At 47.0% G+C, this 15,598-nt stretch overlaps 1 protein-coding gene across 4 annotated transcripts in view; it reads left to right on the forward strand.

Moving 5' to 3' along the window:
- Positions 1–15,598, forward strand: part of SMYD2 (SET and MYND domain containing 2) — a 52,081-nt gene that overhangs the window by 29,076 nt on the left and 7,407 nt on the right. For all 4 annotated transcript variants that reach the window (XM_081491313.1, XM_081491314.1, XM_081491315.1 and 1 more), the window contains 6 exons: positions 323–433; positions 3,060–3,120; positions 3,827–3,951; positions 9,407–9,474; positions 12,210–12,312; positions 15,257–15,367. In XM_081491313.1, coding sequence (XP_081347439.1) covers positions 323–433; positions 3,060–3,120; positions 3,827–3,951; positions 9,407–9,474; positions 12,210–12,312; positions 15,257–15,367 — 579 coding nt within the window. The remainder of the gene's footprint in view (positions 1–322; positions 434–3,059; positions 3,121–3,826; positions 3,952–9,406; positions 9,475–12,209; positions 12,313–15,256; positions 15,368–15,598) is intronic.

Below are 15,598 nucleotides of genomic sequence, written 5' to 3' on the forward strand. Positions count from 1 at the left end.
AGGTGTGCGTGTTGTTGGGAATAGTGAGGGGTGTGAGATGCTTGATGAAATCACACCAAGCAGATTTTCTCTTGCCAGCAAGCTCGGCCAGGCCTGAGTCAAGGTCATACAGCCACGTCTATCTTAAAGGATGTTTTCGTCTCTAAGTTTTGTGAGCACCGTCGTGTTTTCCAAAAGGAAACATATTTCATTTGACCTTAACCAGGAGAACTTACTGCATCCTCTTGTCTCAAACTTGATTGCAATGTGTGTGTGTGTGTGTGTGTGTGTGCGCGCGCGCGCGTGAGTGTGTGTGTCATATTTTTTTTTTTAACTTTCCCAGAGAGAAGATTGGCCCATGCACAAGCTGGAATGTTCTCCCATGGTTGTTTTTGGGGAAAACTGGAATCCCTCCGAGACCGTAAGGCTGACAGCAAGGATTCTGGCCAAACAGGTGAGGAATTGGGATCAGGTTCAAGTGTGTTTTATTTTATTTTTTTTCCTCGAGGTCAGAAAGATGAGTGAGTGACCATGATGATCATCTCTAACTCAGCATTCTAGGACCCCATTTCCTGTCATGTCCCTGTGGACAGAGATGAGTGCAAGGCTCCAGCAGTGAGCTGACTTGTTTGCCTTGTGCAGCTAGGATGTCACTCATCCCAGGCCAGGAACCTAGCCGCTGCCGTTAAGTTCTGAGCTTTTATTTGAGACAGATTTGTGTAGAAAAATATGGCCTTTCAGGGCATGAAAACCTGAGTGATGGTAATGAGAACATCTTAGGGAACCAGACTGGCCTTCAAAGCTTTGGGAGGTCCCCTCTTTCCTTCTGTTACACCGTACACCCCTGCTGCCACCTCCCCTAGCCCCCCATCCTGGACTGACTCCTGCTCCTCCCCGTCTCCATACTTGCCCCACCTCGGTGGGCAGGGAATGGGTTAGGATACCAGCATGGCGCCTGCAGGGAGAGAAAAAAGAGGAGCAGAAAAGTAAAAAATCAAGGCCGGGGAGGTAGGGTGGGAACGATGTGGCCATCAACAGTTTCCTCCAAAGATGAAGCAAGGGCTGGCTGTCCTGACCCCTTTTTGGCTCAGTCCGTACTGATTGCATGATAATAAGATGCCTGATCTCCACAGGACCAGCCTAAATGGAGGGGAGGAAAATGCCATAGGATGTGTCCTTGTGACACAGTGAAATAGGCTGCACGGAGCTTAGAAGGCGAATGTCCACATAGCTGCTTGCCAGTGATAAGCTGAGGGCAGGGCCTCTCTACTGTCAATCTGTTAAAGCTGAAATTTCATCTGCCTCTTCTTTTTATCTTCCCTTACCACACCTCCTTCCATTTACAACTTTCTTTCTTTTTTTTTTTTTTGTGTGATCATAATGATCAGCTCATATCTGTCCCCAGACCAAGTTAGGCTCCTCGACCTCGTAAACAGAAGTAGAACATTTCCAACCTCTGAGGTCATAGTTCCGTTATGTTCAGCCTGGGTCAGGTGATTGCTGAAATGCCACTCTGCCCGCTCAGGGTAACCAGAGGCACTCAAGGCTGGCCTGTAGAGTGGGACCGAAAAGTCAGAATTGTTTTCGTTGGGGGAGGTTAACTTTTGGTTCCTTACTCACGGTTGTCTTTAAATATAGGCCGAGTACTTGGTCAGAAGGAAAGGGTAGGAGAAAATGGTGTGACTGGGTGAGTGTGTGTGTGTGTGTGTGTGTGTTAGCCGCTCAGTCATGTCCAACTCTTTGGGACCCCAGGGACTGTAGCCCCACCTGGCTCCTCTGTCCCTGGGATTCTCCAGGCAAGCATACTGGAGTAGGTTGCCATTTCTTTCTTCAAGGGATCTTCCTGACCCAGGAATCGAACCTGGGTCTCCTGCATTGTGGGCAGATTCTTTACCCTCTGAGCCACCAAGGTGTCAGGGTAAATAAGCCATCAGATTCGATCCGGAAGCATCTTGCGAGGGTTGAGTGACCAGTGTTGTGGTTCTCTCCCAGCCCCATCTCCTGACATTATTGAAAGTGTAGTGGTTAAGAATTCAGAAGGAGCTGGTGCCCTTTTCTGAATGAAAAGTTTTCCCAGGCAAAATGACTTACTAATCTTATAGAAATGGATCCTGTGAATGGGAAGATTTCTACTCCAAAAAAGAACTATTGAAATGTTTTGGCACCAGGAGAGTAGTCTGAAAGGTATGATGAATTTATACCAGTTTCATTCAACTGTTATTATAATTACTGCTACCACTAATAGTCTATTAAATGAAAAGTTACCTGGCCATCTTTTCATCTCTGTAGGACTTGATGATTAAAAAAACAGACCATTTGTATTCTAGTCGCTTGCAAAAGATTCGGGGGGACAGGCTACCCAACTACCAAGGGGGAGCGTAACATGTTAACTAGGGAGGTGAGCATGCCTGGGTGGACCACCTGTATCCTCAAGTTGAATAGCCCGATTACAAAGACACGGCCTTGGGCCAGCTCTTGAGCTCTGCGTTTGAACTGTTGTCAACACCAAGTTTATTCATGTTCTCAAAGCCTGGCGGGTTTACTATTGTCAGTTCCTCTTGGGGTGTCTAGAACAAAGCCGGCAACACGTTTCAAGTGAATCTGGGCTCACGGATACAACCGAAAGTGTTCTTTTTGAAACGGGGAATTTGAGATCATTTTAGCCTATGCTTAAAGAAAGTGTAAAATGGATGGGGGGTTTGATTTTGTTCCTTTTTAGAAGGAGAGATAATAAATGGGATGGCTCATCTGTAGACTCAGTCCTTTTAAGTCGGGGCCCTAAAAAGTTGTTTTCTAGCCACTGTTCTTTCCCATAACAAGCATTTTTGAGCCTACTGTGTGCATAGCATTATCAGGGTGTTAGGAACGCAGCCGATGCTTTTAAAAGCTTTTCAAAAGAGTCCTTTGGGTTTGGACGTTGGGCAAATGCTCTCAGAGCCCAAATGGCAGGCTCCTTGGCTAGCTCTTTACTTCATTTAGAACTGTTGCTTTTTTCTTCATGTCGATGTAAACGTGAAAGCACTATTTTTTGCACAAGTCGTTGAAATCTGTAACTGTGTGATTTCTTCCCCAATTACTAGAAAATCCACCCAGAGAGAACACCTTCGGAGAAATTGTTAGCTGTGAAGGAGTTTGAGTCACGTAAGTCTGTCTGTGACTGGCTGATGTATTATTTCAGCCACACATTTTCTGTGGATTAGACAGGATTGAAAGAAGGAAGGGATAGCTGGGTTCTTCGTGGTGGTGGGGATTTTATACTTATCAGTTTTTATTTCGACTTGTGTGCTGTTTTGAAAAATGGACTATAACTTTTTTCCCCCCTCAGCTGACAGGATTGCTAGGAAATAATTAAGGGGAAGTGGGAACTTGCAGGATAAATTATTACATCCTGAGCTATCTCCTGCTGGCTCTCCTGGCATGTTGAATATTTTTTTGGATCTTTGCTGAATTGAAGTCCTGTACACAGCTGATGTCCTTACTGAAAGGCATTAAATCAGGGGCTGCCCACTTTCTCCATCATGACACAGATTCTGGGGCCAATTAGGGGACCCTTGACTAGACCGAGGCTGGTTATCAGTCACTGCCACTCATTCCTGACCTCATTGTTAACAGTCAGTTGACACTCCCTGTCCTGGGTGACTTCCATTTGTCAGAGGAAGAGAAGGAAGAAATGGCATGCTCTTCTTGCCCGAGGGTATATCAGTTAGACCCCGGGAGGAGGCATAATATTTTCTGGGGGCTCCACTTTTTTTTTTCTCTCTCCCTGTGCCATTGGCAGTACTGAAAGGATGTATAGCTAGTGATCCAGAGTGTTCTACCTGCTGAATAATGGTTTGTTTATCCACAGATCTGGATAAATTAGACAATGAGAAGAGGGATTTGATTCAGAGTGACATCGCTGCTCTCCATCACTTTTACTCCAAGCACCTTGAGTTCCCCGACAACGATAGCCTGGTAGTGCTCTTTGCCCAGGTAAGCATGCCAGTGCCAGGCAACACTTCGTTTAGCCTTTCCCTGCCAGCGTCCCTCTCCCAGCACATAGTTGGTGAAAATGAATGAAAGCAGAATGATGGCATCTACCTGATACAGTTCTTGACCTATTGGTCCATGTTTTGCCTAAGCTTGCTAGGTGACCTTGAGCAGATCAGGGTCCTGTCTGTGCTGGCCCTCATTGATGGTGGAGCATAGGAAATCCACCCTCCCTGTGCCTCTTGCTGCAGAAAGAGTTTGTGAAAACAGAGTTGCCAGTGTCCCAGGATTGTGGCAGACTGGATAGAAAAGACCATTTGAGATTGCTACATTCAATTTTACTCTTCTCTTAAACCTTCCCTTCTGACAGTAGTGGGTTGTGTTTGGTTTTTTTTTTTTTTTTTTACTCTTTCTGTTTTACTCTTACCAACACTGTGTTGATAAAGCAGAGGCAAATACAGATGGCCAGGAAGGACAGACATCACAGAGAGGAGCCTGAGTGGGTCTAGGTACAGTCTTTCCTGATGATTGCTAAGTAATCCTATTTAGACTAGAAGCCTAGGTTAAATTAGACTTCTAGACAAGAGCAACTTAAAGGCGCTAAGGAACTGACGACCAGCCTTTTGGAAAGGCTGAGGCTTGGCTGGACGTGGCTGGACAGGAGAAGACAGTGCGGTCAACACCCTTTGGCTGGAAACCGTCTGGCTGCACCCTTCTTCCTGTTACTGTGAGGGTGGCTCTTCCTGGCATGACTTACCAGATCGGATTTCTCTCCCTAACATACCCTTGTGTTTTCTCCTACAAGCCGAATGTGTAGTTGAAGGTGACCTTCGCAGAGGGAGAAATACTGGAATACTGTTCTGTGGGCGCAAGTCGCTGCATTCCCCTGCCTTCAGTGTCTAGACAGGAAGAAAAGCTCGGGTGGATACTTACACGCTGTCATCTTAGAATAGAGTAAGCATCACCTAGGTACTCCTCCAGTCACTAATTCCATTTTTAGGGATCTGTCCTAAGGAAGTAGTCCAGAGATATTTGACATGCGAACTGTTTACTGTGTGGTTCTGTTTAAAACCATGAAAACAAAAAGAAAGGGAAAAAAAAAGGAAATACATGTTATAAATGGTCAGCAGTGGTCATTTGGTAAATCATGACTTAGATTTTCAATTAAAATTTATGTAGCCTTTATAAATTAAATTTCAAAGAGCAAAGATATGTAAAACGCTGATGACATAATATCAAGTGTAAAAGCAGGGGAAAAATGTGTAATATGAAAATTTACTTTGGTAAAAAAAAGTTTAAATGGAAGTTCACCATTAGTTATCTCATGAGTTGTGGAAAATTTTTACTTTTTTGAGGGTGATTTTTCTGAATTTTCTACAGTGAGTATCTGTAACTTAAGAAAATACTAAAAAAAAGAAAAGATGAAAAGCACCCATAGTTCTCCCACTTTAAAAATTGCTCCTGTAAAGAAAGAGGTGAGTCTTCACCATTTCACTGACCTACTTCATCCACCCGTGAGAACCAGTGTGAACAGTTTCATGAGTTCCTTGATAGACTTTATGTTTATGTGGATATATTTCTGTTATGTGACTGTCATAATCAGAAAAAAAATGCTGTTCTCAGTAAAAGAAAAAATGGGTTCAAGTTATGAGTGTTAAATTAGACATAATGAAAAACCTTCCTGATTTCATTATATTATCCTGGGATTACAGCATATTTCCCTACCCATGCTAAGGCAATGGATTTGGGTAACAGTACACAATGGAGGGATTGACTTCTCTTACTACATTTTTAGAAAAACTGGATACATGACTTTTCTGGATCAGATGAGACATGGTTTTGTGAGAAAGCAAGAGAGATGAAGTAAACATAAGGTATCTTTTCACTTCTAGCAACAGAGTAGTGCGTGCTGATGGGCCTTCTCAAGGTTGACATAGTAGATATGGGACCATATTTACCAAAAATCAAGGCACTTGATGTCACAAATCAGTTCAGTCGCTCAGTTGTGTCCGACTCTTTGCGATCCCATGGACTGCGGCACGCCAGGCTTCCCTGTCCATCACCAACTCCCAGAGTCCACCCAAACTCATGTCCATTGAGTCGGTGATGCCATCCAACCATCTCATCCTCTGTCATCCCCTTCTCCTCCCACCTTCAATCTTTCCCAGCATCAGGGGCTTTTCAAATGAGTCAGTTCTTCGCATCAAGTGGCCAGAGTATTGGAGTTTCAGCTTCAGCATCAGTCCTTCCAATGAATATTCAGGACAGATTTCCTTTAGGATGGACTGGTTGGATCTCCTTGCAGTCCAAGGGACTCTCAAGAATCTTCTCCAGCACCACAGTTCAAAAGCATCAATTCTTAAGCATTCAGCCTTCTTTATGGTTCAACTCTCACATCCATACATGACTACTGGAAAAACCATAGTTTTGACTAGATGGACCTTTATTGTCACAAATAGAAGTGTTATATTTGTGCTGAAAGTGACTCAGAGTCCTTGAAATTTGGACTGACTCAGAGTATCCAGGAGATAGATACAGACACACACACACACATATGTAAATATAGGTAGGTAGTTTTTTCAAAGGCTTTATATTAATCAATATAATTAATGGAGATATAATTCCCTGGAGAAGGGAAAGACTACCCGCTCCAGTATTCTGGCCTGGAGAATTCCATGGACTCTATAGTCCATGGGGTCGCAAAGAGTCAGACACAACTGAGTGACTTTGACTTTCATATTAATCAAATCATAATATCCACTCTGAGACGGTGTGCGTACACACCGATGTACACACACACACATTCATGTCTTTTCTCACATATAAATTTGCAAGGGGACATTCGGTATCTCCAAAGAAAACTCTGAAGCGCAAGTGGAAAGCACTGTTCCAGCTCCAGCCCCTCTGGTCCTGCTGCTCAGCCCCCCGCTGCATGTCCAACCCTCTGGGCCTCGGAGCCCTTTCCTCTCTGGTTTGTGGGAGGCTGTTGTGGGTTAACTCGTGGCCCGGCAGCAGCTGGCAGCAGAAGGTGACTGCACTCCTTCGGCAGCGCCGAGGTGCATTTTAATCACTGGGAGCCTATGCATGGTTGGGAAATGTATTTTTGGTGTGCAGCCTACATGTAGTCTAAATGCTAATTATGAGAAAAGCTTCAGCAAGGCACTTACGCCTGATTTGACTCAGGAAAAAAAAAGGACGATGGCCTATGCATCTTTCTTAACAGGCAAGCTCACTTTTCTTCCCTAGGGATCTTTCAGAAGGGAGGAAAAGCTGGCAGGCAAATTGCTAGGCGATTAGGCTTAAACATCACTGCCAGCTCCCCGAGAGGAACAGTGATGACACTTGCGCTCACAGAGTCTTTCTCTGCGGTGAAGGAACACACTCTCCCTCACAGTAAGAGGACAGCGGAGAGGGAACAAAGGGACCAGTGGTCGTGTAACATTCAAGCCTGAAGGAATTTGGAATTACGGACAGTCCTTGTAGAGGAAGAGATTACAAAACAAAGGAGCGTGTCTCGTACCCTCACCCCTCAGAGCTAGGCAGGAGCTGTCGGTCCCGAGATCCGTTGTGAAAATTGCTAAATGCTCACATGCCTTCTTCCACTTTGCAGAATTTGTTGTCGTCCTGTGGGAACCAGACACGGCCGAGGCATGTTAGTATCCCAATCCGAGACTGTGCATAGATCCCTAAGTACCTAGTCAGGTGCAGGACGCATAGTTCATACTTCAGTAAATTTTGTTGAATGAATGAAAATCCTAATTTACTCTTAACCCGATGTTGGTTGACGGTCCCTGGTGAATGATAGTTGGTGAATGTCCCGATGACAGAAGAGGTTAGAGTACCTGAGGCTGGCACAAAAAACAGGATGCTGTGTCTTCTACATAAAAGTGCCTGATACCTCAGGATTCCAAAGACTGTATACTGTTTAACTCACTGCAGTCATCTGTTTTTGTGTTGAAGATTGTAAATACTGATTGTAAATGTATCGAATGGTAAAAGCTGTAAGTCAAACCCAGCGGAGCCTTTACTTCTCTATGTACCAAGATTTCCAAGCCTTTGACACTGGCCCTTCGCTTTTAAGTAAAATTGCAACCAGAAAAATCAGAGATCAGAACAATTTTAGAAGAAGCATGGTTTAGTGAAAAGAAACACTTGTGTTTCTGACAGCTTCACTATCGGAATGCCTAGTTTGAATTTTGACTCCTTTTCTGCCACTTGCCACTTATATGGCCTTGAATTACTTAATCATTGACCTCCCTGGGCCTCAATTTCCCCATCTGTAAAATGGGGTAGTATTGTAGATTTAAGGGAGGGTCAATGTGCAGCACCCAGCCCAGTGCCTAGCCCAGACCAAGTGCTCAGCAAGTACTGTTTCAAAAAGCTCGTCCATTGGCCGTGCTGTGTGTCTGGTGGGGAAGAGCCTGATTGCAGCTCCTGGGGTGGAATCGTTCAGCATGCACACTTCACAGACAGCTTCACAGCAGCACAGGAGGAGCCAGGCTCTCAGCCTTTGCTGCTGGCTTTGGTCGAGTCACTGCCCTTCTCTGACCTTAGTTTCATCATCTGAGAAGTAAAGGGACGGAGTGCCCTTCCAGCTGTGAAGTTGTAGGTCCAAATGAAACACCCTCACCGAGTTGTCTCCCAGTGGCCTGGGTGTTCCTGAAGGGTGCAGATTTGGCCTGGTCTTCCTTCTCTGCAGAGCGCCCAGCATATAAGCTTTCCTTAGTGAATGTGCAAAGAGGGAGTTTATGGAACAGCCTAAAATTGTAGTCTTCATCTTCAGCCCGCCAGCTCTAAGCTTGGCTTCTAGGATGCTGAGAGCTGCCTTTGGTGACTTTCAGGGTAATACTTCTTGCTACAGATGAGCAGGTGGCCAGTGGTTGATGTGTCTGAGGCTGGAAGGGACACTCGCAGCTCCATGGCTCCAGGGTCTTGGTCCCCCTGCCTCTCAAGGGGATGGACAGCAGTTAGATTAGCTGTGTAAAGCCTTTCAGATTTACCACCTCACCTGTGAGCGAGGTACCAGGTTAAGTGGCTTCTTTTTTTAGTGGAAGAAAAGTGAGCACAGAAGGGACAGAGTGATGGGTTCAAGATCCCACACCAGGTCTGGGGCATAACTGGGGTTAGAGTGCAGATGTCCTGATTCCCATGCAGCTCTGCAGACTTGAGTCCTTGGAGCCTTAGTGGTACTTTGTGATCTTCAGCCACCATGGGCAGGTGGGCTGGACTAGATGCTTCAGACTTGACAGTTCAGCTTGTATCTGTTTACATGTGAGTCCGATCTGTAAGTAGTGTTTGAATGTAGGATACTTTGTTCAAAAGAAGGGTGTTCAAATCACTAAACCAAACATCTTCCCAGCTAATTTGTTAATAGTCAAAACTAAAGAGGTGATTTCTATCCAGAAAGAAGCTTTAGTTCATTTTTTCCCCTTTTTCTCTCTCCCCTTTCTCACCGCAGGTTAACTGTAATGGCTTCACAATCGAAGATGAAGAACTTTCTCATTTGGGATCAGCAATATTTCCTGAGTAGGCCGAGTGTGACTTCATCTCTTTCCTTTTTACTTATTTAACACTGATTTTTTTTTTAGTTTTCAATAACCTCCCTAACTGCATGTGGCAGACATGAAACTCTTGAGTGAATTAAGTCCCCTTTTTAATTCTGCCAGATTTCAAAATATTTCCCCTGCATTTAAGGATCTGAAGGTAGTAGTTAAGAGAACAGTTGCTTGTTAAGTCCTGCTAGGTAGAGAGCTGTTATTAAAGAATATTTTAGAGTGCACATAGAAGGAACAACCTAGGCCCTGCTGAGAAATTTGCTTTTTTGCATAGCTGTGGTTCTGGAAATCTTTGGGATTCTTTCATTCAAAGGAAAACATTAATTGCCAGGAATTGACTGTAGACGTACGTAGAGACTATATAAGCTTCTTCCCCATCTGTCCTTTTTGAAATATACCAATATAGAAACCACATTTTGGAGGGACAGTATGCTCAAGTAGTGAACTAGGGATAAATTTCAAAGACCTATAGGATTTTTCTTAACCTCGGGAATATACAAGTAATTCAAGAAAGGCTAGTCAGTTGATCAGTGGAGATCATTATAGCTCTGACTTTAACGTTATAGCTCTGCCAAGCCTGGCTTTGCTGTTATCTGTTTAATGGACAGGGTAGTCTCCTAATACATCAGTCCCAAACATCACACCCTGGCTTCACAGATGGAGCAAAGGAGCCCTTCCAGCACCCCCTATCTGAGTTCATCCACGCTAGAGATTAGTTTGGTCTAGAGTGATGTCGCTTAATATAAACCACAGGCACCTCTGCCTCTAGGTTGGCGCAGCTGCAGGAAACCTGTACAGCCATGCATTGGCCGTGGATGGCATGTGAAGCCCACACAGTCTGTCGCTGCCCAGCTCTTTGGATCATATGGGTCCAAAAGAGAAAACTCTGTTCAGGTGCATGTCTCTTGAGAAGCTACACAGGCTTTCTTGAACCAGAGAAACAAACAGTGTATTCCCATCATATTACTGTTTCTATGGCCAAAATGGTGTTGTCTGCATTTAGAATTCCAACAGTGAGGGCAGAAATGGTTTCAGGATAGGTTCTTTAGGACTTTTGCCCTTGAGAAAAGGAAAGAGAACAGAGAAAGGTGACTAGACCTCTTTAGACGGCTTGTGTTGACTGCTTCAGCCCTGAAATGAGCCCTAGAATGTCTGCTCTTGTATCTGAAAGAGCGAAAGCCAGGCTCAGCATGGTAGTGTGTGAGGCTTCACCCCAGCGGCTGCCACAAGAACGCAGCACCCAGAACATGAGTTAGGTCAGGTCTTCTGCCTTCAGGCAGCTTCCCTGCCTTCACGAGAAAGATAGCCAGTGGTCTATTTTGAGCGCGGTTACTTAATACTTCTTCCCTGGTGGCTCGGAGGTAAAGAATCCACCTGCCAATGCAGGAGTTTGATCCCTGGGTCAGAAAGATCCCCTGGAAAAGGAAATGGCAACCCAGTCCATTATTCTTGCCTGGGAAATCCCATGGGCAGAGGAGCCTGGTAGGCCGCCGTCCACGGGGTCGCAAAGAGTCGGACACGACTTAAGCGGCTGAAACAACAACAGAGTGTTGAGAACAATGTCTGGTGCATTTGTTTATTTCCTAGGGCCTGATTCCCTGTGCGTGACTTGCCAGGGAGCCAGGTGGGCCAGGAAGGAGGGTAGAGATGACCCTTCCCACAGACAAGACAGGAAACCCCTGCATGTCTGGCCCCAGGCCAGCCACACCCTTCACCGAGACTCTAGCAGTGGCTTCCCCAGACACGCCAACCTGGGGCAGTTCTTCTGCACCACCATTTCCAACCTCATTTTTTTTTATATTCATGGAGCAAACAGGAGAACAGTTCTGGTCGTGGAGGGTTCAGGCAGAGCCATCAGAGCCACTATGCAGGTGGATCTGAGTGCCCCTCTGAGTCCCAGTTTCTAGTTTTAATTGGGGGGGGAAATTCCTTTTGCTGAGAATCATATCAACATTGTGATTTCAAAGGCAGCATTTTCAGAGATCAAGCACTCTTCCCCTGTAGCTTAGACATTTCTGTTCTCAGAACTTTGACCTTGATATAACCAGAAAGCTCAAAGCCCTCGCGTAGGCGACTGTCTGTCCCCACCATCCCTTGTAATACGGCCCGCGAGCAGCAGGAGTGACCAATGGCCCAATTTTCCGGATGAGGAAATGGAGGTTGCAGAGAGTCAGACGGGCCCCCCCTCCCCGGTCTCTTGGGGGATCCCACACCCTCACTTGGGAAGCCGGCATCTCCCACAGTGGGGATTTCTCAACATCTGAAGACAGCATGTTAGAAACCATCCTCTGATATAAAACCTGCTTGGCAACGACAGCCCGTTTGTCTTGCACAGTGTCCGGTGGAGGAGTGGTTTACTGGGGGTGTTGAGTTTTGAGTCTGCATCTAACAGGAAGGCATTTGTTGTTATCTCCCTTTATTATGTGGTATTATTTTTTTTGCTACATTTTTGGCTTAGATATCACTGTTTTGCAATGCAGATTTCACTTTTCAGTATTGTTCAAATCTAAGATGTTAGATCTTGTTATAAATGCATGCAGAACAACCTCTCAGACTCTGATGGCCAGCTCTTAGTTGTTTTTTGGGTTTTTTTTAATGTCCTGCTAAGATCCAGTTTCCATAATTTAGCAAGTAAGTGGCCAAGGAGTTACTTGAACAGTCCATCTGCCTTCCTGAGAATGTTGGGTTTTCTCTTCTGATTGACAGTGTTGCACTGATGAATCATAGTTGTTGCCCCAATGTCATTGTGACCTACAAGGGGACCCTGGCAGAAGTCAGAGCTGTACAGGAAATCCACCCCGGAGAGGAGGTGAGTGTGTGGCTGAGGGTGATGTGACAGTGGGCACCGTCCTCGGGTCCTCCCGGGTTCAGGATCAGACCTGTGGCGTGGAGCCCACAGCTTCAGCTCCCACTTGGTGCTCACCATGTCCATCTGTGAAAGTGTGAAAGTGTTTGTCGCTCAGTTTTGTCTGACTCTTGCGATCCCATGGACTGTAGCCCACTAGGCTTCTCTGTCTATGGGATTCTCCAGGCAAGAAGTACTGGAGTCGGTTGCCATGCCCTTCTCCAAAGGATCCTCCCTACCCAGGGATTGAACCCATGTCTCTTACATCTCCTGCATTGGCAGGCGGGTTCTTTACCACTAGCGCCACCTGGGAAGCTGTGGCCAAGAAAGAAAAACCAAGGAAGATTAAATGCGAATAAAGTTCCTCACAAGGTTTACAGAGATTTATAGAGAAACGAGGCTGCCAAAATGACCAAGACGAAATCTTAGAGACTGTGAGTTCCCATGGCCAAATAATGGAGTTTATTTTTGATTCGTGAATTTCGACCTGTTTTTCTTCCCTCCAAAGAGCAAAGCAACCCAGCAGTAGCTAACGACTTACAGCTCCTGATGACACATGGCGCGTTCGCATCGCACCCCCTGCACATCTGTACTTGGGACAGTTCCCTTTCTGGGGATGGAATTCAGATGGCCAGAGGTACACAGTGATGGGGTGGGGAGAGGCAGTCTGTGGCCAGGGCCACCACGAGCTTCCCTCCCCAACCTCGGGGTAGGGGGCAAGCCTGCCCAGCGATCCCCTTCTCCTGTCCTTTGCTGTGGGGTCCCACAACCACCGCATCAGGTGTCTCCCCTTGAGAACGCTGACCAGCCCTTGCCAGATGTATGCTATACGTTCTTAAAATAAAGCCTGATGTCCATAACAAGACACTTGAATTTTTAGGCAGTGTAATCACTTTAAATACATTTCATTTTAAATAATCTGGGTTGGGAAGATCCCCTGGAGAAGGCAATGGCTACCCACTCCAGTATTCTTGCCTGGAGAATTCCATGAACCGAGGAGCCTGGCTGGGCTCCAGCCCCTGGGGTTGCAAAGAGATGGACACGACTGAGCAACGAACACGACTGCGATTTTTTTAAGTTATATGTCTGGATATTTAGAATCTTTTCAATATGATAATTAGTGTGGCAAAATGCTCAAAGCCTCCATTTCTCTGGATGGTGTTCGATAAGCCACAGCCGAACTGGGACCCCAGGTCCCATGTACAGATCAGACTTGCCATCCTGTGTGAAATGGCATCCTGCAGGGGGCACCCTGTTAGGGATCAGGGTGTCTTAGTTTCTGAATGTCTTGTGGAGGCTGCCCCAGCGCCTCTTGTTAAAACAGCCGACGCCCGTCAGCCAGAACCTAAGTCCCCAGGCCCCTGGCTCGTGGACTGCCCGGAGCACTGTGTCGCCTGCCCTGGCTGTGTCTGGACCATGAGCGGCGATGCTGAGCGGCCTCTGTCGCCCTCTTCTGGGCCCTTCTGTCTGTTGCATCCCGTGCCCGTCAGCCATTTCGAAGCGCCGAGGTGGGCTCTGGCCACCGGGCAGGACAGGGCTCCTTCCTGTGGTTTTGCCCTTCTGCTGTCACATATCAGAAATTCAGCCTCTGCCTTTGGGGGGAAGTTGCTGCTTTGGGGGGGACCTGCCCTTCAAAGGGGAGGAAGCCATTTGCTGGGGTGTCCAATGAGCCACGGGGTCTCTATGTCTGCCTTCTGGGCTGGGGAGAGCTCGGGGCACCTGCAAGCACCCAGCCTGTGCGGGTTCCCCACCCCGGCCTGCCTGCCAGCGCCCGAGGTGATTGGCACAGTGGCGGCTCTGGGACACCCATCTGTTCCGTCAGACGTTTGCCTGATGGCGTGAGATGAGCCGCCAGTGCCGTCCCAGTGAGTAGATAACGGGCAGTTAAATGCCGGCCTCTTCCATATGCTCCAGGTCTCAGTTATAGAGACTGTTAGGAAAAAGCAAGGACAGGAGGACTTGATGAGCCCCAAGGTACGACTTTTCCAGGTTTGCTGGCCATGCTGGGTAAAGGCGGCAGTGCGCTGGTGGCCTAGGAGCTATGTCCTCCTGCCCTGACCGGTCCCGGCCTGCTGAGCTGACTTCCCGCTCCATCGCCAGCTGATGGCAGGATAAAGGGAGAGAGAGAGAGAGAGAGAGAGAGAGAGAGAGTGAGTGAGTGAGTGTGTGTGTGTGTGTGTGTGTCTGTGTGTGTGTGTGTCTGTGTGTGTGTCTGTGTGTGTGTGTGTGTCTGCATATGCACGTTCATCTCCCCACCACCCACCCAAGAGTGCATGTGGCCCATCCCAAGTCGTGAGATAAAAGAGGCCTAACAAAGGCCAAGAGGACACAGTGCAGGACCCATCCCAAGGCCGAGCAGACTCTTTGCCGATGGTGGCCTTTGCTTCTGTACCTGAGACAAGGGCATCCACTGCTGGGCCAGAGCCCAGCTCGCTCTCTGCGGAGGAAGGAGACGGGGCTGCTCTGAACCCTCCAGCTGACCACTTTAGGGACCCTTTGATTCTGTAAGAGGAGGTGGACAACACCAGCGGTGCCATTTTAAGGAGTTGAGTGTGTTAGGGTGAAGACTGTATGCTGAGCCGTGGCCCTCCTCACAGTCACCCTCAGGAGTGTTTGCAGAGCCACACAGGGAGGACGTGGCATGAGCTGGCCTGTAGCAAACATCAACTTTTTGGACCCTGTTAGGTTTTTAGCAGGCTTCCCTGGTGTCTCAGACGGTAAAGAATCTGCCTGCAATGCAGGAAACCAGGATTCGATCCCTGGGTCCTGGAGAAGGAAATGGCAACCCACTCCAGTGTTCTTGCCTGGAGAATTCCATGGACAGGGGAGCCTGGTGGGCAGCAGTTCTTGGGGTGGCAAAGAGTCCGGACATGACTGAGCGACTAATGCTTTCACTTTTTCACTTTAGGTTTTTACCAGCTACATTGACCTCCTGTACCCAACGGAAGATAGGAATGACCGGTTAAGAGATTCTTACTTCTTCACCTGTGAATGCCAGGAGTGTACCACCAAAGACAAGGTCAGCACCTTCTCCCAGCACAGATGCTGACTCGACCCTCTCAGGACGTTCCTGCCAAGCGAGCACCCCTGCCTGAGCTGGGCCTCTCTTCCTGTTGTATTTTTGAGCCTTTAAACCTGCTTTACTAGTATAGCCCAAGGTGATCCAGTTAGACCAGGTCTCTGTTCCAACTTGATTCTCAGAGCCGATGAAAACGTTTCCATCACATTTTACAGATAAGAGAAGGATTTG

Source organism: Giraffa tippelskirchi, chromosome 5 (assembly GCF_054371585.1).
Source record: "Giraffa tippelskirchi isolate mGirTip1 chromosome 5, T2T-mGirTip1v1.2.pri, whole genome shotgun sequence".
Taxonomy (NCBI): domain Eukaryota; kingdom Metazoa; phylum Chordata; class Mammalia; order Artiodactyla; family Giraffidae; genus Giraffa; species Giraffa tippelskirchi.